This window comes from Acanthopagrus latus, chromosome 16, assembly GCF_904848185.1.
Source record: "Acanthopagrus latus isolate v.2019 chromosome 16, fAcaLat1.1, whole genome shotgun sequence".
Classification (NCBI taxonomy): Eukaryota; Metazoa; Chordata; class Actinopteri; order Spariformes; family Sparidae; genus Acanthopagrus; species Acanthopagrus latus.
The window spans coordinates 20,808,018-20,835,349 of NC_051054.1; the positions used below are offsets into that span (position 1 = coordinate 20,808,018).

The following is a 27,332-nucleotide window of genomic DNA, read 5'->3' on the forward strand; positions in this document are numbered from 1 at the left end:
TTAACATTTGCTAGAAACTGCAATGGTCATCAGCTGTTTTGGGATATTTTTCAAGGTCTAAATCTTCGTTAGCAACCAATGGGCCAAGATGGACTACTACATTGTTACTTTTGTTTTGGTTTTTTTTTGTTTTTTTTAAAGGTTCAAAAGGTGTAATTTGGAAGAAATGGTAAGAGTTCATTACAAACAGTAAACGCAGTTTACGACAGGATACTTTTAAATGTTTGTAAAAGTTTCTTGCTATTTTTACAAATTGCCCCTGTAAAGTATTGTGGGATGAACCAGATCATTTGAGGGGAAAATGATAATCCCCTGAGCTTCAGGCCTACCAAAATAATACAGCACTATGTACATGAGCAACATGCTTGAATTAGTGTTTGTTGAATGAGAATTGGAAATAAAAAGTGATTCTGCGTGGTCTTATAACAGAAGTGCTGATGCTATAGAGAGGAACATTTGATGAAAAGATAAAAGCAAGTGGGATTTCTTGAAATTGGTTTCTGTCATCTCTTTCATGCCATTTAGGCATGAACAATTAGTTGATACAGTTGCTTAGCAACAGAAACATGTTCTCGCTACAGGAAGTTTAGGTCAAAGTAGTTAATTTGATGTCTTTTAATGACTTTCTCGATCAAAAAGAAGCGAGACTGAGCTTCAGACAAAGTGAATGCATTTTGGTGCATTTACTTTATTGACAATTGTCTCCAACTGTCACACTGCTGCAGCAGTTCTGTCCCACATCAGCTTCATCCAATCATCACCTCGCCTTTCTCCTCAGTTCAGATTATTTTTTCTGGCGGTGGTAAAGCCAAACTCCAGGCCTCCAACTCCAACTATGTCGCAGACGCCCAGAGCTCCTTCTGGACAGATAGAAGGCTTCTTCACATAGTGTCCCAACAATCACTTGAAATGCATTATCAGCAACACCAAAGTGCTTGTGGACGACTAGACAAACAGGAGGCCTTCATCATTCAGCAAGTGGACATTTTCCTGTGAGAGGCCAAACTCCAGCCTTCAAACCATCCCTTCAGTGATGTCTTCCACAGATCCATCAAGCAGACGCAAGGATAATGTTGAATATATATCTTCTTAGAGAGGCAATTTACGTTTTCCAGTCAAAATACAACCCTACCATGTGCTGAGGTTCCCTCCATTTTCTTTCATGTGGGGATGAACACTAATGAGCGTTCGGATGCAGAGACAGTTTGATCTTGTCGTGATAAATATTAATCTCATCAGCTCATACTCTCTGCTGACAGTGAAACCAATTGACAAAGAGAAATTTAATTAAGCTATGGCGCACGTGCATGACTGCCAACGCTTTGCCTTCATCTTACAGAACTTCACTAGACCACGTTGGCTACAGTAAACTATATTACTGCGTGATTCCCCGTCTTTATTCTGGGGAAGATAAGTCAAACATCTGAAAGGACCTTTCAGAAGAAATGAACATCTTATTACTTAAATGTTTCATCTTCATGCAATTCTATAAGATATCTCAGTGATTATGCTAGATTATAATTGTCTTGCAATTTGTGATCACCTGTGCAATTATAATCTGTTTCCAAGTGCATGTACATTATCCCAGAGCACATACTGCCTGCAATACTTACAGCCTACACATGAATTTCATCTGCCAGGTGTATAAGTAATGTCTTCCTGGTCATATGTTATCCAATACATCCAACATCTGTCTTTAGTGTAGGTAGAACTTAGTTTGAGGACATCTAGTTTGTCCTGCTCTTCAACAAGTGAAAAATCATCTCAGTAACTTTTGTTTTCAGTATAGGTTATTTTAAAGGAGTGACATATCTGTCCAATGCAGTTGTCAGCAGTATATAAAGTGATTTTGGAACTGTTAAATCATTGACAAATACATCCGTTAAAAAAAGAAAATGCAATCAGACTTTTCATGTAGGCCTACATTCTTTACTGTAACTGAAAATACCTGTCCACTCCAGTGGATGTGACTATATTCTGCCTATTAGGTCTATATTTATATAAAATGGGCATATATTTAGATCAAATCTGAAAACTACATTTACATTTAGGGCATTTATCAGACACTTATGTCCAAAGCAACTTACAGTAATTACATGCATACACTGATGATGGTGGCTGTCATGCAAGGACACTTTGACATGCAGACCAGGGGAACTTAACCAGCGATATCCTGAAATCTGAAGCAGGGCAGGCTGGGTATCCAAGGTCCAAAAAACAGGTAAGCCAGTACATAACAGGCAGACCAGGCAAAAAAAAACAGGATAAGGAATGCCGGAGAGCTTGGTGAAAACACTCAAGACAATCTGGCAGGGAACAAGTGGAAGTGGACCAGTATAAATACTGAGGAACTAATGAGGGAGTGGCCTGCAGGTGAGGAGATGGGCAGGGAAACCCAGGTGAGGGGAATGACTTGATTGCATGGCAACAGGACGTGGCAGGATCTGAACCGACATGGGGAGTTAATAATATGGCATGTGAACAAAACCAGAGGAAAACAAACTAAGAGTTGGTGGAATGTGTGACCCCTGAGCCACAGCCACCCCCGAGACTGTAGATTGAATCATAATGTTAAATAAAACGTGCAAAATAAGCTTGAACCTAAATAAGCAGTGCAACTCCTTCAATGTCGACTGGAGTGGTCAGATTAATTTTTAGTCAAAAAAAAAAAAAAAAAAAGACAATAGACACAAGAAGTGGCGACGAAACCTTTATAAACCTTTATAAAAAGTATTTCTAACACCTCATTTAGTTGAAAAGTATTATTCCCTGTCTGTAATCTCCTCTCCCACATTCTGAATATATGATACTGCATCTCATTATGATGAAAGACAATATTCAGAGGGAAGTGTGGGCAGTGCCATTTGGAATTATGTCAAGAATGGACAATTGACTGCTTCATGATACACATCAAGCGCCAACATCCAGTGCCCATACAACTGGTGTGAGGCTGCATGTGAAGCCTTCATGACTTTCACCTCCTGCTGGATGACTGAGGGACCCCTTATATGGAAGAATGGACTGAATGTGGCGCTTTCCTCTCACATGTGTCAAGGTGCCCCTGAGCAAGGGCGCTTAATCCAATCCCAAACTGGTCAAGCAGCTCAGAAGCTGACAGCCTGTGATTGTCCCATGCGGCCACCATGCAATGCATGAAGTGGCTGTACAGAGCGGCCAGCAGCAGCAGCAGCAGGTGCCTTCATCTGCATACAGATCTGTTTAAAAATGTTCATATAGGCTAATAAAAAAGAGAAAAGAATCAGTGTGGATAACAGGGAACGACATTATATGGCGAGAAAAAAATAAAAAAATAAAGGGATTTTTCAGAGACACCGCTGGATGAGCAGTCTGTCAGCAGCCTGTTAGCGGCACTGCAGATGGACTGGAGCAGAGTCAGCTCTGCCGGCAGCCTCACTCTCTCTGCCACATCCCCCCCCCACACGCTCACAGCACCTACACACACACACACACACACACACACACACACACACGCACATCATGGACGCATCTCTCACGTCCTTCACTCGCTACATTTAACGCTCATCGGCTGCGGTTAGAGGCGAACCCGAAGACGCCAAGTCCGGATCTCCTTCTGCGCTCCCGAGGACGCCGCCGAGGTCGTTTTTCCAGCTGCGGAGGAGAGAATGAAGCGGCTGGTTGTCAGAGCTGTGCAGCGCAGAGCCATGAATCCCTGGCTGCTCTTCGCTCTCCTCGGACTGTGGTAAGTGTGCGGCGCTGCTGTGGAGGAGCAGGGTGCCTCCATGATGAGAGGAGGACGCCTTGTCACAGTGAAACGGCTGCAGATGTTGCCGCCTCCTGCGGGGTTTCGTGTGAGGAATCGCTGCGTTCTGCATCTTGTGTCTCTGATCGCAGTACAAAGGGTCATTGTGTTCGCTGGGGCCGCGGAGGGAAAGACTATCCTCCACATCATCGGAAAACGTTCTTAAAATGAACAAACCTTGAGTGATGTGTCTGCATATTTTTTTTTTTTATCTATTTATTTTTTTAAAATCTGTGCGTGATTTTTGGCGCACAGAAACGAATGAAAAGCATGGCTTTAATACACCGGCATCTGAGTTCTGTAGTTTCAGCAGCGGGTCTGTGTTAAACCTCGAGCCTCTGTCTGTCTGAGTAAAGCAGGAACATGTCCTGCAGGCTGATGGAGGGATGGTGGGTGATGTTGCTGCTTGGAAGACACAGATCTTCACTTACCAGCCCCAGAGGAAAACCTCTGTGGGTCACTTGATCACAGAGGTGTGAAGTGTGGGCAGGCCTAACTGCTCCGGATGGAACATGTAACGGTGTGATGTAGAAAGCTCCAGATCAGCCGAGTAGACATCACATTTCTTTACCCAACAAACTCATTTCCAAAAAAAAGTTACACTTGGGCCTGGGAGGTCTTAAAATTGGCATCTTGTGTATTAACTAGTGTGTCTGTTCCATTTCACAACTGCTCTGTCTCTGGCTTTATTATCTACAGTTCTAATGAAGGGATCTGTGTGTAGTCAGTGCTGAACATTAAGAGCCATCACAGCCAATCAGAGCTTCTACTGCCGTCATTCTAGGAACTGTGTTCACAATTGCAGCAGCAGAGGTTGAGATATCTGTAATCTCTAGAGGTCAAACTCCTGCACATTTCCCACAATGCACCTTGATATTGCCTTTCTACTAGGCCCCCCTCTGCCCAGTAGTTGCCTGTGCCTTTCAAACTGTGTTCTTCCTAGTTTTTATTTCTGAAGCTTTCTGTTGCCTGTGTAGTCTGAGGCCAGGGCTGAGATGGCCACTGGGCATCATCCAGGTTACTTTCCCAGCCTCGACACAACTCCTCCAGAAGCACACAGGAGATTATGAACCTGTTCCCTCAGGCAGAGAGGGATTAGGAAACTAACATGTAACATTTTGGTGGGGGTGGGGGCGTTAACCCTCAAACCCTAACTGTGTGACAGGTTCTTATCCTCTAAAATGATGATGATACTCGGATGTCTTTTACGAAAAAGCTGACACCCTCCACAGAACAATAGGTGTAGTTTTTTTTTTTTTCCTCTTCACTGTGAAGCTTGAGCGTCACTGTGCAGAATAATGTATGTGAAAACGAGGTTGAATTCATTACCATCAGCTGAATCATGTAGCACCTACCAGCATGATTTGTGATATAACAAGCGCTGATGCCAATCCTGTTCTAATATGCAATTCCCATATCTAAATATACAGTGAGAATTGCCTCGTCTGTAATGTGGGAGACATCTTGTGTTGAGCATGACATGGAAAATTAAGAAAAGTTGCATAAGTATTCCTGTATTTTTCAGTGAGGGAGAGGGGTAGATGTAATTTAAAGAATTAGTTGCAGCAGCAACCTTTCAACTTTCGCCACTCCCAGCATTTCCCTGTGGTACAGACATGTTGTTAACACTGTGGTTGCTGTCGCAAGGATGGCTTTAGTAATATACCCACCACTAACAGAGTGGCTACGGTCCAAAGCAAAAAAAACTCTATGATCTCTATGCTATGAATAGTGAACACCCAGTTTTATTAATGCATTGACAGGTTTTGTTATTCACTGATCTAGTAGAAAGAATGCAGTTTATGAACTGTCTCAAATGCCGCTAGTAAGGGGACGAACACATGAACGAGGGAACAGACTTCGACGCAACACAAGCAATATCCTGTGAGACCAGCTGCAGATGAGAGTAAATGGGAGGGTGGTAATTCATCACCGGGGATGGAATTCTAGTCCTAAAAATCTAAGGTGTGGCAGGCAATTAGTTAGGTTCAGACACATCGTTTCGATTAGAACATGTTAGGACTAGTTAACTATACAGAGTGAACAGTGATATGATCAGGTGGAGATATATACAGTGTGAACTCTGTAGTGAATTATTTCACTCAGATGATGTCAGTACCCACAGATCCTCTTTTAGGAAGAAAATAAGGAACTTCTTTCAGATCTCGGTTGAGAGAGTTGCACATGCACAGTACGGATCAGGCAGCCTCAGGTCACACAGAAAATACTGACAATGGTTACTTTTTTAGTATATTTGACTTGAGCCTGTCTTTCAAACTCAGTGCCCACTGAACAATTTTCTGTTTGACAGAGATGGAGGAAAAGATATAGAAAATCCAGCAGCACGTCATAGCAACGATTGACCAGGAGGTAAATCCAGACAATGTACATTCACATTGCACACAGAAGCCAGATGTTAGTGGGTGTGTGCCTTTGTCCAGTGTGAAAGTGGTGGCAGCACAGGCTTCGTTGGTTTTAGCATGCCAAGCAACCGCTGGAACATATAATAGTGGAGAAAAGTCCCTGAGAAGAACATGCTAAGACAGGCTGAACTGGCACGGAATCAGTGACTCGTGTTTAAAAGTCTCCAGGGCTCCAGTTGAATCAAGAATCAAAGTGAGAAGATTCAGTGGAAGTCTGCTTCACCAACTTTCAGTGTGACTTTAAACTTCAGATCAACTCAAACAGCAGTCACCATGGCTCAGTGCTAAAGACTGAAAAACTAAATATTTTATTCAAGTCCTTGTTCTATTGTAGGATTTTGGAGCTGTTGCTGGTGATAATTGATTTTAGCTCCGTTTTTTTATGTCCTTTTCCATATTATGTGAAGTAGAAAATGGTAAGGAACGTCAGTACTAAGAGGTAGAGGTGTCACAGTCAGATATAGACGTGTGTTAACCTTCGAAATCAAAGGTTGATTCAAAGTTTGAGTATCACCCCTAGTGTCACGTCCGACAAGTGAGCCAAGAGAGAAAAAACAACACAGAGAGCATGTCGTAGTGCTGCAATTGGGTTCACATTGGATCCGGCTTTTCAAAGACACAGGTTTTCCCATTCATTTTAATGAGGGTAGTCCATTTTGGCTCTGGCAGATCTTGCCAAATAAAATGAGACAGAGTCAACCTCACAGAGTCATGTTGCAGGGGCCAATCATAGGCTGGCAATCACACTATAACTGAAGCCCCAGCAGAGTATAAAGTCATTTGTCATATGTATTCACTCAGTTTTGCTTACTTCACCATTTTAAAACACATCTGTGGAGGCCAACAATCACCCGGTCAGTAGCGGGGTATGTTATTAAGAATGGATACATTTTCACTTTCACCTCGGTTCAGTCTTGTCCCCCAGTTTAAAACACACAGTAATGACAGTAATGACCTAGCTGTTATTTCTAATCTGTTGAGGACAAACAGTTACTAGTAAGACCAGCATGCTAAGCGCAGAACCACATAGCAGGTTGGCCCTTTAGGCAAAGTGATCAGCAGGGGGTTCAAACACGGACCATGGAGTAACATTCCCACACCGCTGCACCAACCTCCGGCGTTTTGCTGCACCACCGTCTGCTTGCTATGCGCGTGCATATACATGTACAGGCAACACAATATATTGGATGCTTTGTTGTTGTGAACTTGAATGGCATCCGCTGTGTAGAATGCACACCGCAGTGACAAAAGGAGTTACGAGATGGCAGTTATGCCCTGTGACTTATTTTCTTTACAGTTAATTTCTAATTCATTGGTAAAACAAGTTGTAACATTTTTATTATTAATCAATTATTTAAATTTAACAATAAGGCCTGATGTGATACTTTACAAAAAAAAATAATGGAGATTATCTCACTCAGGATACCACTTATACCATCTTTAGACATAAGATTTAAAACATTTAATGAGTTATCACTGCATAAAAAAAAAAAAAAAAAAAAAAAAAAAGATCCTAGACTATACAAGTCTAAAAATGGCAACGCCATCAGTGCTAAAGGAGAAAAAAAACGCCTTGTGAAACACATTTGAATATAGTTAGCCACACCTTAGAAGATTTTAAGTGGTGGGCTATGGCAATATAGCCAATGAATCTGCATATCCAGTGTTCCAGTCACTGTGTATGTGTATGTATTTGGATGGTTGATGATGTAGATTGGACCATCCTATATTCCTATGTTGAACCCAGACTCCTTTTGTCCCTATGTTAGTGTCCTCAAGCTGAACTTGAAATTGCTCCTTAGTATGCATTTGGTACCAACCAAGTTGTTCGGATGGACAGCAGAAATAATTATCGACTACAACTACTATTATTAAACCCCACTTATAATGGGGAAATGACAAAACATCAATTCTAAATTTGCAGTGACCAAAATTCTGAAAATGTTGCTATTTTCTTAAGACAATTCACATACAGTAGACATGGACAAGTCTTATGAATTTTTTTTTTTTTTTTCTTTCGGTTTTCTGGCCAGAGTAGTAAGGATAATTTCTTCTGCACTGGGTTATTATGCTGAGGTTGCGGTCATGTTCTTTTTTTATTAGAAGTCTGGGCTGAATGCCAAGTCCTCGGGTCTCTTTACAGTATCAGGTCCATGTTCATTAAGAGGGAACAGCAGTGGCACACCTTGGCACAGAACTGTCTGTAATAGACACAGCATGGCAGGGCAGCAAAAAACACACGACACTGCCTACAGCTGTGTGTCATTCCTAGGTTACATCCTAAAATCACTTTAACCCTATCCTTGTTTCATGGGATTCATGACGCATTCTACTCCTCTATAGCTTTTCAGGTTATACATTTTTTTTTATAGCTTCACAAATGTATTGCTTCCCAAGAGAGGATAATTGGCAATATTGAAATGTTTTGGTGTGATCACAAAATGAATAGCTTTCAGTGACAGTTTTATGCTGTGTTGTTTGCTGAAGTAAGCATAGAACAAATACATGCTTTATAAGCAAAACCTTGCTTCTGTCCTTGGAGAGTGCTATGGCACAATGATATTTTGCAAAACAATGTTATGACCTAGCTCGCTAGGGAGATGGAGGCAACATGAAAAAAAAAGGATGTTAATGGTTAAAGTGAACTTCATTAAACCTATTAGCAGGAGTTAAGAAAATGGTCACAAATAAAAAGGTGAGGTGAGGAAAGGGCTAACGGGCGCTGTTCAATCAAATAGATAACCAACAGAGAAGAGAAACATGAGCTAACTACTACTTTGAAAAAGTTCTGTCTCTATGTACTCTAGTCAATATTGAGACTAAAAACATTCAACATAGCAACCATAATCCTAGTGAATCTATATATAAAATTGCTGTGAGCAAAAGGCTCAGGTATGAGATGGTTTCCAATGATTTTTTTCTACTTTCAAGATGACCAGACATCATTTTGTCATCAGCTCATTAATGGTCATCTGCACAGCACGCCCACAAATTAACAATCTACCAATGTCAGTGCAGTCTACACGAACACTGGCACTTTTGGAAACAGTGCAGGAAACATCATTTGGTTTAGCAATGTCAGAGGAGCAGGAGCATGTCGATCACTGTGTCACGTATCTTTTACACGTAAGTGTGCGTAATCTAAAAAGATGGTCAGCTATATCAGTTGTGCAATCAAAGTGAGTCTGGTGTCGATGTTAACTACATAGCTGAACCAGCTACGAGGTCTCAGTCGTCTCCATGGATACTGAATGTCCGGACCACGTAGCTGGTCAGCTATGTAGTTAACATCGACATCAGGCTCACTTAGATTGCGCTGCGGCAATATTCTTATTTTGCACAGTGACATGCATTCTAAGAGAGCCTGCCATAGACTGAGAGACAGGGAGAGACACACATATCAGCGGACATGCATATTTGTTGTTTGTTGCTTTCTTCTTCTTTGTTATTATTGTGATATTGACAATAGACTACTTGTTTTAACTGTAGCCTGTTACTTTACTACTGTTTTAATGACATGACACAATTCGATATACTCCACTATCGTTTTTTTTTATTTTTTTTATTTTATTTTTTTTTTTTCTTCTAAAGATCTTGAATTAATTATACTGTTATCTCAGGAAAACAACGTTTTGTTATCTTGAGAAAAGTATCCCATTATCTTGGGAAAGTAACTTGTTATCATGGGAAAATGGAGGAAATAAAGTGTATGAACTCATGGCCCTTTAGGGCTTCCATACTAATAAATGGTTGCATCTCAATGTTGTTGTACAGTGTGCAATGATGATAAAGATATATTCTATTCTATTCTTTTTAAAAAAAAAAAAAAAAAAAAAAACCTCTGTTCAGACAAGGGTTGTAACACATTTTCAGAAATAATCTTTGTCTATACTAACACAACTGAAGAAACACTTGGCCATTAAGGTACACTGGGCAACAACTGTTGTTGTCATTAGGAACCGGACTGGATAAACTGTGGCTGGTTGCTGACAGAAAATACTGCGAGCGAGATCTGAGGAACTCAAGGATGAATTGATTTAAAAAGTCAGAAGACATCAGAGTATAAACACAGAGTATGGTGAGGTTGAAGCTTTGCATGTAGCCATTAGTAATAATATAGACAGCTGTAGTGAATAGAAATTGTCAAGTCAGGTGTGCATATTCTAAAACCGTTTTAAATTCCTTAAGACTGGAGGTTTTCTTGTCACTTCAAAGTGGGAGTACTGGTCGGGGGATTAAGTATGCCATCTTGCATGGGTATCCTTCAGAATCCCTCTAGAGGATGTGTCTAGAGAAAGGGACATTTGGGGCTAAGCTGATGAGTATGTTTGGAGCAAGATAAATGGCAGAAAATGGATGGAGAAATTAGTATAAATTTAAATTTAGGTCTATTGGCAATGTTCTGAAGGGTGTAGGACTTGTTGCTGGTATCTTGAACTAAATCAAGCATTGCCATGTAAAGCATCGGACATGATCTTGTCTCAGGCAGTGCTTCTCCCTTCTGACTGGATGGTAAATAGAGGCCAGGGAGACTATTTCTGTCTGAGTGCAGAGGTAGTTTCCCGCAGGTGTAGGCTTTCCCTAAATGCAGGTGTTGGGATTGTGAGGCTGTTGACTTTAGCTACAAATCACAGGAAATAGTCTTTCAGCCAGTTCTGCAGTCAGTACTGGTTTCTTAAGTACTGTGTACGAGGTTTTTCAACCCCAAATGGAGTAAAATGTTTTGAGTTTTGAAAACCAGTACAATAACCCTAAAACCATCAAATTGCTGAAAACCTCCTCCAAAGCCAACCCATATCTGGATGAACTCCCAAGCTTCCACTGGATTATATGCACTATACTGTAAGTACCTGTAACTCCTACAATGTTTCTTTTCTTTCCTCACACAGTGCAGCATTTGGCCCTAGTAAACAGGAAGAGGAGGACTATGAAGACGTTCCCATAAATAAGACCTGGGTCCTATCACCAAAGGTCTACGAGAGCGATGTGACTTTGATCTTAAATAAACTGCTGCTGGGTTACGACAACAAACTGCGGCCCGACATTGGAGGCAAGTGAAGTTCATCCTCTGGAAAAGTGCATTTGTTTTAACTGTAACCACAAAACACAACATAAAAAAGTTAAAAGAAATTAAAAAAGATGCAAATAGACCAGCTGGGTTACCAGCTGTGTAGGAGATTCAATTCATCGCTTGTTTGTCCTACTTAATGCCAGAACTTTAACCCACCTATCCAGAAGGTGGCATAATGCATCTAAAAGCCGTTTGCCAATGACCATTATATACCAAAGGAGAAACTGCTGTTGGTCTGCTACCAGCATGCTGGTCCTACAAGTGATTGCTTGACCACATTGACAGTTTGAAAAAACACAGGATGCAAAGCATATTATTACTGTCATCATGCTGCTAGCATTGATACTCATGTCAACTGTCTTACAGTCTGATCACTTAAACATGGCGTTTGGTCAATAAGCCATGTCTGTCCTCCCTCTGTTCAAGCAATACAAGAGAAAATCATTATTTTTGGTATCCCAATCCCATGTTATCCAATCAGGACAGTGAACACTGCTCTGTGCACCCATCTGTTTGCTGGTATGTCTGGCAACTACTGCTTTGTATTTATGTGGTGACACAGAAAGGAGGGAGGGGATTTCTAACTGTAAAACTGACAGCAAGTTAGCTAAAATGACAATAATGCTTACATAAATTTTACGTGGTATCACTTGGCACCAACATTGCACCAAACTGACAACACTTGACCTCAGATATTAAAGTAACTTGGAAATGTAAAACAGTAACAAACCTTTAATATATTTCTGGCCTAACCTAACTTAGCCTTTACTTAGGTAAACACTGGGATCTGCAGTTTCAGGGCTAGAATGCTGGATGTCAGCTAACATCCAATGTAAAGTTGATGCTGCCTGAGTCACTGCCTGAGTGTGGTATGTCTTCTGTTATGTTTCAGTGAGGCCAACAATAATTGAAACAGCTGTATATGTGAACAGCATTGGACCAGTGGACCCTATCAACATGGTAAGACTTGGTGCTTCTTCTGATCTCTCTGTATATATTATAAAATATATACACTCCAGTCAGTCAGCAGACATACGGTTGCTACTGTGATGTAGATAAATTGCAAAGTTAAAAGGTTTTATTTGAAATAAAAGATACTTAAAACATAATAACTTACCACTCTGAAATGTCCTGCTACTACTGTCTTGGTTGCGAAGGTGGTTCGGTTTGTTCTGCCTGTGTTTCAGTATCAGAATCAGGCTTATCAGCTTTAGCGCTTTATTTTGGATCACACTACCTTGCTCAACATGACTTTCCTTGCTCTGCCTCTGATTAGCTACATCCTGTCCATTAATTAATGTGCATATGCAACTCTCACCAAAGATTGCTCAGAGGTGAGATGTCTCACTCCGTAGCTAAAATGTCGCATTCAAAACACAGTGTCTAAATGGGTGCTGCAGCAATGCACCGTATGAGAATAATGTGTTTTTTTGAAAATTAAAACATGTTCTACTATGGCCTCCAAATAAAAGTATGAACCTGAAAATTAACATAATATGACCCCTTCAAAGTTAAAATGAAGTCAGATCAATGTTTTACTGTCTTTGTGTCTTTCTCTATATATCTTTTATACGCTAGGATCAAGCCCAACAATGGCTGTGTGTTTTGTCTAAAGATAAAGGGAATTTCATATCTTGTAGCTCAGACAGGCACTTTCATATTCGTAAGACATTTTACAGTTTGTTATCTCCTTGAAAACGGTAAATAAATGATGATTGTTGATCCTGTTCTCGGGGGCATATCCAAATTTTTCATTCCACAAATACTCTCTTAAAATGTATGACCTTGCACTGGATGTTTAAAAAAAGACAGATGCTGTCAGTGCAGAATGTCTCTGGGGACTGGGCCTACCACATAACTGTACAGAAGACAACTTTGTGCCTTTAGTCACTGATTTTGGTGAAACTAGATAATATTTTATGATGTCCTCCGGCTGCTCTGCCTCAGCTTTAATCTGCCTATTGTGAAAGCATTTGCCGACTACTTCTAACCAGTGGCCACTCAATTAAGACCTCCAGACTGTGGCAGTACACAGCCTGTAAGAATGATGGAGGCCAATTACAGTACCAGTGTGATTTATGGAGTGCTGACGGACAGTACGGTAGCTTTGTTGTTAAAGTAACTTCTAACTGCTCCTAAATAGCCTTACTGGTATTTTAAAACTTAGCTCAAGTTAATGATCATCAGTTCATTTCTTAACTCTGTTGCAGGAATACACCATCGACATCTTCTTTGCCCAGACGTGGTATGACAGCCGACTCAAGTTTAACAGCTCAATGAAGCTGCTCATGCTCAATAGTAACATGGTAGGCAAAATCTGGATTCCCGACACATTCTTCAGAAATTCCCGCAAGTCAGACGCCCACTGGATCACCACTCCCAACCGCCTGCTGAGGCTGTGGAGCAATGGGAGAGTCATGTACACACTGAGGTAGGACAGTTATGCACCTGGTTTGCTGACGTACTCGGTAGCCATTTTTAACGTTTAAGTATCAACTCTTTGTTGTTTGTGCAGCTTTAGTGTGTGCATCTGTATTTATATTTTGTAGTTCTCTTTTAGGTGATCCAAATGTATAAAAAGCATGATATAATGATCATTATGTTTTCTGCATTTGCTGGTATGGTTACAGAGAGAACATGAAGTACATTTATTATGTGCAGTCACACCTAGGAGGGAAAAAGTCAATGCTGAGACCTGCCTTTTTCTCTGTCACAATTCTGTTTTTGTTAGGTTGACTATTAATGCGGAGTGTTACCTTAAGCTGCATAACTTTCCAATGGATGAACACTCGTGTCCACTGGAGTTTTCAAGCTGTAGGTGGTCAAACGCTTTCCCCTCCCATTTTCGAACCCGCCATCTCGACTTCAACTTCCGTTACTCACCCAGAGTGGGGCGTCTGTGTGGGCTAGCATAGTGGCTAAGCCCTTGTTCCTTCTCCTTGCCGACAGGCCCATCTGCTTGTGGCTGCCCTCTCTCAGCCTGTACCAATCTATCATATGCTTCACCAGCGGAGAGAGGAGGTCACCCAGCCCCATTTTCTCTGACAGACTTAATGAATTATGCACCCTCTCCCAGTCTGATTCATGCTGTCTGTGTCATCCTTCATTCGTCTCTTGCATTGTGCTTTAGCCTCTCATGTCTTGTCATGATTTTAATCTTCCACACGCGAGTGAAAATTTTGAAAACCATTTCATGGTGTGGAGGACAAATATCAGGACCAAAACAGTCGCACTAAATGTCATCAAATGAGCACATACCAGTTGCAATTTTACCAACAAGAACCACTAAACAGCCAACGAAATCTGAGCAGCACTCGTCATTTATTTTGCTTACAAACGAGCCTCCTTCAGCAGTTGTGATGCTGTCACTGGCAGGGAGTAATCCGTTGTTAGACCAACACACAACGCTCAAAGTTCTCATGAAACGGCTTGTGGGCTGCAGGTTTTAATGACCTGTCCTATTTTTAACAACTGTAAAAACCAGGCAAAACCTCTTGGACTTATTTTTTCTAAGAGGTTAAATCACTTTATCAAGGACAGTTGGATTTTTTGATTTGCGTGTTTGCTTATTTAGCAAATTCTGAGCTGTAGTTACTCCGATAAAACACCAACCACTTGGCTGTCGCAGCAGCAGTGTCTCTTAGCTTGTAGGTAGAGCCAACAGACCAGGTGGCGAAGCAGTGACAGGGCAGCCAGCAGCAGCAGACGGCCGTCCTGTTTGCTCAACCTCATGAGCCAGAGACACTCCTGCAGTGAAGAGCCGCACTGGAGAATGAGTGAACCTGAGAGGAGCAGCAGAAGACTGGGACAGAGGCCGACACGGTCAGTGTGTCTGCCAATGGAGCTGAGGCTCAGAGAACCCCCTATAAGACCGCAAGAAAAGCAGACAGAGCTACTACAGGCAAACTAGAGCCGGTCTTGTGAGAACTGCGCTGGGATCCAGCATTTGTTGTTGTCAGTCACATGGTGATGGTGCAACCAAACTACACACCTGTTAAAAAACTGGCAAAACAGGGGTTTTGATGTGCTGCTTAAATAAGCCACAGTTAAGTCTGGACAAGCTGGACAACAGTGGAAAAACCCAGGGAAATAGTCCCAGTCTTAAACAAATCAGTGAATAAAGCAGTTAAGTTGTGTGATTGAATGAGTTATAAAGTTGTGTTTTTCTACATTTTATACAGTTTTTTTGTTTGTTTCTTTGGTTTTTTTTTTGGACAGTAATCCTAGAGCCAGTCAGGCAGCAAACCTCTTTTGTGTTTATTGGAAGAATAATTTCTTAATTGCTGAGGTAATCTTCCCCATAGCTTCAACTACAACACAATATCCCCTGAATCAATTGGTTTTCTTGTTAGGATCTTGACCCTAAGTGTGCCATGTCAGACTACCTTTACAATAAGCATTTTACAGGTCACTGCGGAAGGCAATGTATGAGAGCTTATTGATCCAAAAAATGGATATTTCAGATTTTGTTATATAAAGCCAGGAAGACATGAGCCTTCTTTGTGTGAAATAATCAAATTTAAGAGCTCTACAAGCTTGAGACAAATCAGTATTGCGGCATCAACAAACTTCAATGTTTTAATTAGGCATCGACAGAAATGGATTTTATGGAGCTAAAAGACGATTTTTGAGCTAGTGATGGAATAAACTTAAGTACTATTTACTCAAGTTTGTATCCAAAGTACAGTTAGACTTTTTCTCCACTACACTTATTTGAAACATTTATATTATTCATTGTTTATAGGTTATTAATTGTGATGCATTACCAATCAGATATTGTTGTGGGTGGGAAATTGGCCAGGGCCAATAATCTGTCTACCTGTAGTAAAATGACAAAGGGGATTTCTCTTTTCTATCATCGTAAACCTCACATAGAGCAACTGCTTCCAATCTGAATTGTCTCGGACTAAGCACCAGCTTGCGTCTGTGCAAACTACCTATGTCCCACTGACTGTTACAGAAATGTCTATTAAAGCTCATGTTTGCCTACCACATGCCACAATGCACAGCCTATTATTTGCATTTGAAGACATCTTGCTCATTTGAAGAAATTTCATGAGACTGTGCAGGTCAGACCCATCATTAATGCTCCCCTTTGGCTTGCTATGGTGCAATGTTCCCTTGTGCTGTACATTACACTGAATGACATATCTGAGCTTCGTGTTGGAAGTAATAGGTATTAGCAAGACTTAGTGTCATGTGTCTGTGTTGCGTGGTTTTTGTAGATGGTTATCCCAAGAATGAGATCATGTACCGATGGCAAAGACGGGCAGTGGAGGTGGCAGACCAGCGGTACTGGAGACTCTACCAGTTTGCCTTTGTAGGGTTGAGGAATACTTCTGATGTGGCACACACACAGTCAGGTAAGGTATTGTAAGCAGGCAGTGTTACATGCTGAGTGCATAATCATCTAACATGGGTAGCCTGCACTGGGTCCCAGGAATCCCAGCCTGTTCTCTATTTAACACTTCCTTAGATAACGTCTTGAAAATGTCTGTTCAGTCTTGTTTTTTTTATTTCCTATTCAGTCTTTTTTTTAAACTTTCAGGCGAATATGTAATCATGACGATCTTTTTTGACCTGAGTCGGAGAATGGGATACTTCACCATCCAGACCTACATACCCTGCAGTATGATTGTGGTTTTGTCCTGGGTATCCTTCTGGATCAACAAGGATGCTGTCCCAGCCCGCACATCTCTAGGTTTGACATCTTATTATTTTATACCAAGTCGAAGAGAGTTCAAATATGCCTTGCTCCGTAAATCAGTGTACCGGCCATCAATATTCAAAGCATAACAAAATAAAGGCTGTAAGGGCCTGAAAGCATACACAATTTACCATCAATCTTTCTTAGTCATTTCTTACTATGAGTGATGGGATCCAAAGCAGACAAAATATGAAAGTGAAGTAATTTATCTCCTCATGTCAAAGGTTAAAAATGAGAATTAGAAAGAAGATTAGAAAACAGGTGATGTAACATACTTCCTTGGACCAATCAGGATTCAGCAACATTTGAATGAAAACAGATGGCAGGTTGTTTGGCCACAAATCTGATCAAATTATGGTTATGAGTCTTGCATGAATCTTCTTAAAAAACCCACAGACCAGTTGTTAATTTGATTTTTGCTATTTAGTCATGAAAACTAACGCTGTAGAGAATCACTTAAAGCTGGGTTTGTTTATATTGGAGAAACCAGTAAGAGCAGGCTAAATTTTGAAAGTGTCCAACAGAAAAAAAATCCCACCCCCTTTCTGTAACCCTCCCTCCAGAGCGACCAAAACACAGCTGCACACTGCCTGACTCGCTTGCATTCTTTTACCCAGCTTGCTTGGGCAGGCAGGTGCATAGGTAGATATGTAGCCTATCCAATCTTGTCATATGGGCCAAATGAAATGGTTTGATGGGCTTATTAGAGGCCTGCATCAGAGGCAGATAATGGATTTTTTTCTTTTAACTGTCAGAGCATTTGAATTATTTATTGTTGTGGGGATGTTAAGACATGTTCTACAAATATAGTAAATAGGGTTTCTAGGATAACTTGCCAACCCAAACTCTGAAGCCTAACAGTTGAAGCCACATTTTCAAAGGCTTTAAAGTTGTGCTATGAGTGTTTCATACAATTGCCCCACAGCTATGCAGAAATTGTTGAACCTTGAAATGCAGAAATCTTTTGAGGTCAAACTTGTGTTGCTCTATGCTGTATAGCAGAGTGAATTTGACAAAAAATTATAAGAGTTAGTGAGAATGTCCTCGAGCAAAGGTCCTGAACCTCATAATGTGTAATTTGCATTACATTTCAGTGCAGGGCGTACAGAAGTAGCCTAGTAGTTGTATCAATGTCTGCATGCTGTCAGCAACTGACTGTACAATTAGATCAAGTACAATTCTATTTGTCTTTCTCAATCTTATATATATATATATATATATATATATATATATATATATATATATATATATATATATATATATATATATATATATATATATATATATATATATATATATATATTTCACCAATATACTAAATACTGTGTACAATAGTAACAACATAATGCATTTAAATCTAAAGATGAGAACTTGCTTGTCCTCTTGCCTCCACTCTGCAAACAGTAGTCCTGCACCATTATTCCTCCCTCTGATTCTGGGTCTTACACACTCTCTCACAACAATTATTTTTTGTGATGTGAAATTTAGATAATCTCTTTTGATCGCTCTTCTCTAGAGACTCGATAAACTAAGAAAACAATGTAGGAAAGACGGGAGGTAGAGGATTCCTGCCCAACTCTATTTTTTCAGTGTTGCTTTGAAAGCATAAAGCATTTCTATTGGGATAACTTTATCAATTGACAGCAATGACAGCTCCCTCCCTTGTTTAAAGTCCGACTAGCTCATTTAAGTTGAATAGTGTCAAAATCAACTAGATTTGCTAGTTGCCCTCTAGTGCATATCATCTCTGTTATAACAGACTGGAAGCTTTCAAAGAAAGGCAAACATTGTTAACATAGCTGTGTAAATATGAGGCCCAGCCAAAACTGCCACTACCGTGACTGAAACTGAAATCCTGGAGCTGTGCCTGGTCTGTGGGTTATGCAGGGCTCCCTACACCAGTTCCATGAAAGCTGCAGCAGTTATTCTAGAAACACTCAGAAACACAAAGCAACATATTTAACAGTCCAACTTTGATGCAATACCCCTGATTGTTATGGAATTTAATTGATTTTGCACTTTGGATGTTACATATTCTGTTAATTTCATTAGTAATTGTATTTATTTACACCAGCATTCAAATTAATATAGAGGAAAATTATCATATCATATTCTACATAAAAATGTGTATTTGTGACAATCCAATTAGGTATCACCACAGTGCTCACAATGACAACTCTAAGCACCATCTCCAGGAAGTCCCTGCCCAAGGTTTCCTATGTGACTGCAATGGACCTGTTCGTTTCTGTCTGCTTCATCTTCACCTTCGCTGCCCTCATGGAGTACGGCACTCTGCACTACTTCACCAGCAACAGACAGACCAAAAAGGCAAAAGCCAACAACACACAGGTACCTGGCACTCATTACTTTGTCTCTTTCTTTTCAATGTGTCATTTTCTTTTGAGACCAAAAAAGTAGAGGTCAGCCGATTAATTGCCGCTGATAGGTCCTTTCACAAACTATTGGTGTAGTTGGCTGGACTTGGCTCTGATAGCTGCCAATGGCTGCGCAGCCTCCATCGATTTGGCAATTTTTTTCATGGACGCAACCACATACTGCTCATCACACAAATGCATGTTGCTTACAAATCTATGTGCCACCATTTCAAAGGCAAATAAACAGGCTTTCCAATTGTATAAGATTTATTGCCAAGAAGCATTGTTATAATAATGAAATAATCTACCTGACACAAATGTCCTTAACTTTTGTGTGTGTGTGTGTTTGTGTGTGTGTGTATATATATATATATATATATATATATATATATATATATATATATATATATATATTTATTTATATGAACAAGTAACACACTGAAATACCTGCATTTGTGTTTTCCTCCTCAGCAGAAAGCATCCAGCATGGTGCACATCCGACCTGGCACATCCCTGCTGCAGATGAACAACATTGTGCCATACCATGAGGAGCCTGACTATGCTTACGAGTGTTTGGATGGTAAAGACTGTGCCAGCTTCTTCTGCTGCTTTGACGACTGCCGCTCAGGTGCCTGGCGTGAGAACAGGATGCATGTGCGGGTTTCCAAGATCGATTCATACTCACGAATATTCTTCCCTACGGCTTTTGGCCTTTTCAACCTGGTATATTGGATAGGTTACCTGTATCTATAAAACCAGTACCAAAAGAAGGACAGCTGGAGTTTAACATCTGCAAACATTTCACTAAAGCGAAGCTGCTCTTGTAGCATAACATAATTGCTACTCAGCAAACATGTATGGCAAAAAAAAGAACGAAACTGAAATCTGGAGATGAATTATGAATGGCAGTGCCTTGTTTTTTTTTTCATACTAGTGATGAGGCAAAATGCAAAAGAGAGCTGTCAGTTAGTTTGTCAATCTGTCCAACTCCTTGTTCCAGAGCAATATTGGTCAACAGCTACTGGCTAGTATGCCATTGAGAACAGTATGGATATGACTTAACATAGCAAGGAATCAAAAAAAAAAAGAAAAATAAATGGCTGTATTTCTATGAAATGTGTTGAGGACTTTCATGGTTGCAAGGTTGATTCCTTTTTATGACCCTTAAATTGACAGTGCTGCAGCAAAGTGGTATTCTCTCAACTTTGAAATGCGCTCCTTGAGTATTTTTATACCCAACAAGAAAACATCTCAAATATGCCACTCAGATTTTTTTTTCCACTTTTACAAATCCTGCATAATACAGTCTACCCGTCTATCCATTGTCCACCACTCCAAATCCAGATTTGTCTAAAGGTTTATATTTTTATCTTGTGCAGAGTTAAAGGGGGGATCTTGACATCAGGAATGACTGCAGTAATCTCAATTACAGAATATAGCTACAACAAAAAGGCTTGATGATAATTGTTAACTCGACTCATATTTCCTTTCCCTCAGTCTCCTTTTTTCTCTGTTTTTTAAGTTGATCTCAACCAGTAAATGTTGGGTTGATAATTTCTAATTTGGATCTTGTTCAAGGTTGACAACATACCCTGATTCACTGAGCTGACAACTCTCATTGTGTCTCTTCAGCCCAGTGTCATGTCACAGTGTGTCATAGACCCGCCAGTCTACCTGAGGACAGCTTGTGAGTGTGAAGATTTGCCTCACCTAGGTGCGAAAGTACATGCTTATGTGAGGATGCAGTACCAAACAGGGGGTGATAATAAAGGGAGAAAATGATGAACACGGTATAAAGAGCCAGAATGTCTGTGTAGCACGGAGTTAGGACTTTGCTTCCTGTGTAAAGCACATAGTCAATAGTGATTACTTCATTGAAGAGTTTTCTGTTATTCCAAACCATGACCTGAAACATTATCCTAACCATAACCAACTAGTTGCGTTGTCTAAATTGGCATGTCTTTTTATTGCTAACTTGACCACAGAATGAGAAGGTGAGGCCTAACAAAAATAGACTGTGGATTGGTGGGTTTATTACATGATTTGCCATGGTATCAGGTTGTGTGAAAAACGTTTTGGTACATCTGGTCCACGTTTTCATCCAGCATGCCATTGCATCTGGCAGTTAAAATGGCAGACGTAAGCAGTGGGAGAATATCAGCGGAGGCTAAGAAATGTTGATTTCAACAAACAAAATGATTTTGCAGTGGTGGAATATAAACCTCATTAGATTAAAGGAGGAGTTGAAAGTATTTTGACCCAATTAACAGATTAGATTTGATTTGTTAGCAAGCTGTCAAACCCTCACCCTACCCATAGCAGCTCTGACCCCAGAAATGTTTGCAGGAAGTAAAACTCCAGTCTACAGAGGAGATATTGCCATCAAAGAAAAAAAAAAAAAAAAAGCCCAATGTTTGTTTACTCTTTGCCACCGTGCTATTGACATTGTTAAGAAACGAAAGAGAGCGAAAAAGGTGCGTTGCACTTTGTAGCTATAATGTGGAATAAATGGGTATTGTTTCCTCTCTTAAAGGTATATTCCCAGATTTTCTTAAAATGATCAGTTGTTCTTATTATGTAAACTCAGCTGGGTTACAAAAATCACTTGAGATTTAAAAAATTAACAGTTGTGTGTGACTATTGGTCACTATATTACAACCATGGAGCATATCATTATATAGCTGAAAAACTCCATTGTTCGTACAGTTCTATTTTTCTAGGCAGCGCCTCACAAATTTAATGGTCAGTGAGGTCAAACTGGACCAGCCTCGCTCAGATGGTAGTGCATGGGATTCATTTGTAACCTCTGTCAAACAGTGAATTGTCATAAACAATGATGGTTGATTTTCGAGCAGCCACATTTTATACTCTAAAGTATCATAACTTACACAAAGTGCAAGAATTGTCATTGATGCACTGTTCAAAAAAATGTGCGTACACTCTTAAAAACACTCGTGTTCTGAATTTAAAGTTTCCAGCTCTAATTGTGCATTTCCTCCATGAACAGATTCGAAAAAACAATGTCCTTTACTATACAGGTCATAAATTACTTGTATTTCCTTTTATACAGTTCTATTGCATGTAAAATAATCATATTTCCAGCAGCATCTTTGAAGAAATACTCTGCACAGCATTTTATCTATATTGTCTGAATGGCAGCTGTCAAGAGCATAGAGTCATGAAGATCTCATAAAGGAATGGAAAATTATGATCGACTCAAAGCTGAAAGCTGAAGTTGTTAAATAGTTTGACGGTATAAATTCTCTATAATCACCTATCCACATATGAAAGTAGAATCCGTGGGCAAGGGACAGGTTTTGGTATTGGAAGAAATCTGCTTTCCGGTTGTAGTCAGTTTTTAGTCTTGACAGATTATGTTTGAGTGGGCTTTGGTTGCATGCAGGTAAATGCAGTCCGTGTGAAGAGCAAAAGAGATGGAAAGATTGGCATATGTGCAATCTCAGAATCCATCTTTCCGAGCTTGTCACTTCAATCAGCCTTTTATATTTTTCTATCTGCATTCACATGTAGATATCTGAAATGATCAGGATAGATACCGGTTATCAGTCATTGAGACTGATAACTGGCATTTGTAACCAATATACATTTACAGTCAAAATAAAACTCTTGGTGTCATCATTTTGAATGTGATATGCCACACAATCCAATACTAAGCTCAGCAGAAGTGCATTTAAGCATACAATTCAATAAAATAGAACTTATAGTCTATCATTTAGTGTTCCAAAACATAAAAAATGCACTTCAGAATAATATACTACTGGAATATAGTTACTTATGCATTGCTCACTAGTGTCATCAATTCAACTGGTTAAGGGAGAACTCATATTAATTGCTTTGATACTGCTGAATGGATCAATATATGACAGCACACCAATTCATATGTTGATTGTGGGGTAAAATGTAATGATCTTAAAAAAGTAAAGTATCAAAATGTAAGCATTCAACTTAAGTAAAATTGTACTACTCAAGGAAATGTACCTAATTATCTCACCACTGGATTTTAAAAAAAACAGAGACCTTAGATGCAGTTCCATTAACTCTTAAGTGTCTAACAACAATATCCTACAGAACTGCAGCTCTCTAACATTCTAGGAAATAGTCTTTCCTAGAGTCTATTACAACAGCTTCAAGACACACTTTAACATCACTAGAGTTAACTTGTTTAGACTGAGAATATGACCGGCCCAGGTAAGTGCAGGAAATACTGTTAAAGCCGATCTGCTAGGACCCGATGATTGGCCAGGCCAAAAATTAGTCAACCCCACAAACCCCCCAGTCTAGGTAATATCAGCCAATGCTACTGACGGACTGTAACATTTTGTTTGGTGATGTTTCTCTAAACATCATAATTATTGTCTCTGCTGGTCAGTACAGAAAGTATATAAGCTTTGTAACACAAGCATATTATGGATTACACACATTCTTTGCCTCTTTTAAACAAACCAGACATTGTTAAATTGTCGTCATGAGCCCACACCATTACTCAAGTAAATCAGTTATTTAGCATTTCATGTACATAGTACTATGAAAAATATTGAGCCTTCAGCCCTAAACAGCTGTACTCTTTTTTTTTTTTTTTTTTTTATCCACTAGTTACCCGTTAGTTATCCACTAGTTATGCTGTGCATCGATATAGATTGCTACATCCTTGGCTTTTTCATGACATTTGAAAAGATAAAGAGAGAAAACAAAGGTGAACACTACTTCAGGTATATTTCACACTAACATGTAGGAATGGAAATGTAACACATACAGACAATGCTGATACCAAGAGAGAAAAAATACTACACCATGTTCCACTTCAGTAACTGCAGACAAGCGGTTCTTGAATTTACCACTTAACACCAAAGAAACTGTTTGATACAATTTAATTGCATCTCCCGTAAAAATGTCATGATGCACATATGTTCTGATTGAATCACGTTTCCATATGTTAAACATCAGATAAAAAAAAAAAAAAAACAGTCTTAAAGAGCATCTGCAGTGGACAAGATGCCATGTTTATGGCAGAAGGTTTCTGTACACAAGTAGTTTTCAACCATGCAAGTATCTAAAAAGGAATGTACCTAAAGCAACATTAATCTATGCAAACATGAACATTGTTGCAATTGTTCTCCTAGAGTGACAACTGGTAGTTTACTAGGTTTGGTCTGAACAAGGGATGTACATCAATATAATGTTTTAATTGATAAACAATGTTAAAGACATAGTACATTGTCTGGATTGCACCGAGTAATGAGGAAGGCTTGACATGACTGACATGTCTGTACGTCCTTTGTTTAAACCAAATTGAGTTACAGTATTTTCTACTTCACAAACTTAGTTCACTTCCCAATTACAATTTGACTTTTTATTTGAAACGTATCTCTCTTACCGCTTAGACTTTTCTTATAATAGGTGGGAGAAATGTTTGCATGTATTTCGGCAATATTGATGCAGCTTGCACCAATGTTGCAACTATATGAGAGTATTCTCATGGTGAAAAATACAAAAAGTAGATTTGATCATATTTCGGTAAAAACTGTTGATTACGTGTTGTGTTGATAGATTTATCATAAAGAACAATTCCACAGCACCAATTCTATCAGTACTCACCACTCTGCATCCATCAGCCTATTCCTTAGACAAATACTACCCCCACTCACTTACTCATTGTAAGCAGTTCTATTGTACTTTACTGTTTTTTGTCATTGTTAAACTACTGTCAATGAAACTCAGTACCTGCACTGTTATTTGTCATGAAAAGTTTTGTAGCAGCTCAAGATTGCATAATACCTACCTTTCTTAATAGAATGGACACTATTTCTGCTTGATTATCAATAAGACCCAATTCCAATATACACACACATTTTAATATAACAAAAAAAAGCATAAAAACACAGACATTCATTTACATTTACAAAAATATAAAAGGAAATTAAATTGAACACAATGTTTTATGCACACCAAAGCATGACACGCTGTGCTGTGGTGTGCGTTCATTACCCACCAGGCCTCTCACCCAAAGACAGGAAGAGGGAGTGAGATGCCTGAACATGTGCGAGAGGTGATGGATGACCAGATTATCATAGTTTATAAAAATGCAGCATAGAGGATACAGCCATTTCTCATATGAGGCTTGTAAGAAGTAAGATGGTTATTCAATGCAGGCTAGACCTGCTCCACTGTCACACTGTTTGTTAAAGAGAGTCCAGTCTGCAGTTAATTTACTTAACTGACACACCAGAAAACTGTAGAGTAATATTCTATGTAAATAAATGTTTTATATAAAGTTGCATGCTCCTTCAAATTACCCACAAGAGTCACTGTACACAGCAGTAGTAACAGTTATGAACTCTCTTCAGGGGTCTTTCTGACTCTGATGTGACACTTGAAAATGTCCTCTAAAACACCTGCAGTATGTTTTTTTCTGCATAAGTGCCAGGTTTACAAGACATTTAATAATGCACTTATACATTAATAAACACATAAAAGTTACAGTGGAATTAATGTTAATGTGTTGCCTTCAATAAATATTGGAGGTGTTCTGCTTCCCATTTGTTGTCCAAGTGACAATTTAAGTGGTCCTCCTAAATTTTGGGCTGGTGCTCCTTTGCCCTACTGAAAGGAATCATGCTCTAGTGGAAAAAAGGTTGTTCTGGAGCCCTGCTTTGTCGTTGAACTGATGGAATTAGTGCTGTGGAAATGTACAGTACATTATGAGTGGAATTCTGAATTTATGTAACCCATTATAGTATAGGTAATTCAGCCGCACTTCAATGTTTTTTTTCAAACCAGCTTTTATGATTTTTTTGTTTGTGTCATATTTTCAAATTGAGAGGCATGCCAGTTTAAATATATTGAGTTTAAGGTTTAAACTCTCCACACACTGCAAGCCTATCTTAAATTTAACCAGAAACTATAGAGAACAATAATCGCCACACATCAGTGTTTTGCTCCAACACAGTGTGGTTTAGCTTTACTGCCAAAACACGCACCTTTCCAGTTCCTGTCCCAACCTCAGCAGAGGGGAAACCCTTAATTATGATTTCCTTCCTCCACTCACATTACTCTTAGAACTGATCAGACATGTAAAATTTATAACAGGCTCGATAGACCCGGTGAGACTGTACCAAAAAGGAAATTCTATCGATACGTGGTTTGCAAAAATGTTTTGATGATTCCGATTCTTATCATTACGATGCTTTTAAATATAACAGACTGCATTTTAAAGTAGTGACGGTCAAATATATCCCTCCAAAGGATAATTTTGTTTACTCAGTGCATTTCCAAATTACAAACTGAATATGCTCAACAGTTACAATACAAGTTATTTACAGCATAATAAATGCAAGCACCATTTGTTTTCCAGAGCTTCTTTGCCCACATATTGTAGCTACATTGCTGACTATATTTAATTGCAGAGTATAATTCCAAGAATTTTGCACGTTTTGACAAAGCTGTGTCTTAGCTTTAGCACTGATGGCTTCTGCCTACACATTGTAGGATAGTGCAGTGTGGTCTCATTGGGCCTTCAGTTCCCTCAGCTTCAACACTCCTATGTCTTGGCTTTCAAAAAAATGATTGTTTTCATGATCTGTGTTAAAAGTAAAATGTAAGTTTATATGGCTTTTCAACTTGTGTGTATTTCATTTACATATTAGTGTATTCCAAAGTTGCTCTGTAACATTTCATACATATTGTATTGCCTTCTTGTTAAGTAGTTAATGACTTAAAAATCGAATGCTGTATTTTTCAGCCCAACAACCTCGAAAAACATGTTCAATAGATAGGTGAACATGAGAGCAAGGTTGTTTGCTGTACTAGTTATTAATGATTGGCATAATACTATGTATTGCATTCAACTCAAGCCATATAAACCCATCTCTCATCTGTGTATGTCATTCTCTGTAAATGTTGCTCATATTGTATCGTGACTATTAACTCAATACACTGTGAGAAAATAAAGCAGTGC

The 27,332-nt window shown here is 39.4% G+C and overlaps 1 protein-coding gene across 2 annotated transcripts; it reads left to right on the forward strand.

The window, feature by feature from the left end:
- The first annotated feature begins 2,779 nt into the window (after positions 1-2,779).
- On the forward strand, positions 2,780-27,332 carry gabrg1 (gamma-aminobutyric acid type A receptor subunit gamma1). 2 transcript variants are annotated; one of them, XM_037072718.1, is made up of 9 exons: positions 2,780-3,721; positions 11,094-11,254; positions 12,168-12,235; positions 13,486-13,706; positions 14,007-14,089; positions 16,501-16,638; positions 16,824-16,976; positions 19,132-19,331; positions 19,829-27,332. In XM_037072718.1, exons 1-9 carry the CDS (start codon positions 3,645-3,647, stop codon positions 20,108-20,110), a joined length of 1,383 nt encoding a protein of 460 aa, XP_036928613.1. In that variant the 5' UTR covers positions 2,780-3,644; the 3' UTR covers positions 20,111-27,332. The 2 variants fall into 2 exon arrangements, with proteins under 2 accessions (XP_036928613.1, XP_036928614.1); XM_037072719.1 differs by having other exon boundaries at positions 19,832-27,332.

Excerpts from the sequence above, each read along its gene's own strand:
- gabrg1 (XM_037072718.1), top strand. The coding sequence starts at position 3,645 with ATGAAGCGGCTGGTTGTCAGAGCTGTGCAGCGCAGAGCCATGAATCCC. Across the intron at positions 13,707-14,006 it reads AGAGTCATGTACACACTGAG|GTTGACTATTAATGCGGAGT; the intron begins GTAGGACAGTTA and ends TGTTTTTGTTAG. Across the intron at positions 14,090-16,500 it reads TCCACTGGAGTTTTCAAGCT|ATGGTTATCCCAAGAATGAG; the intron begins GTAGGTGGTCAA and ends TGGTTTTTGTAG.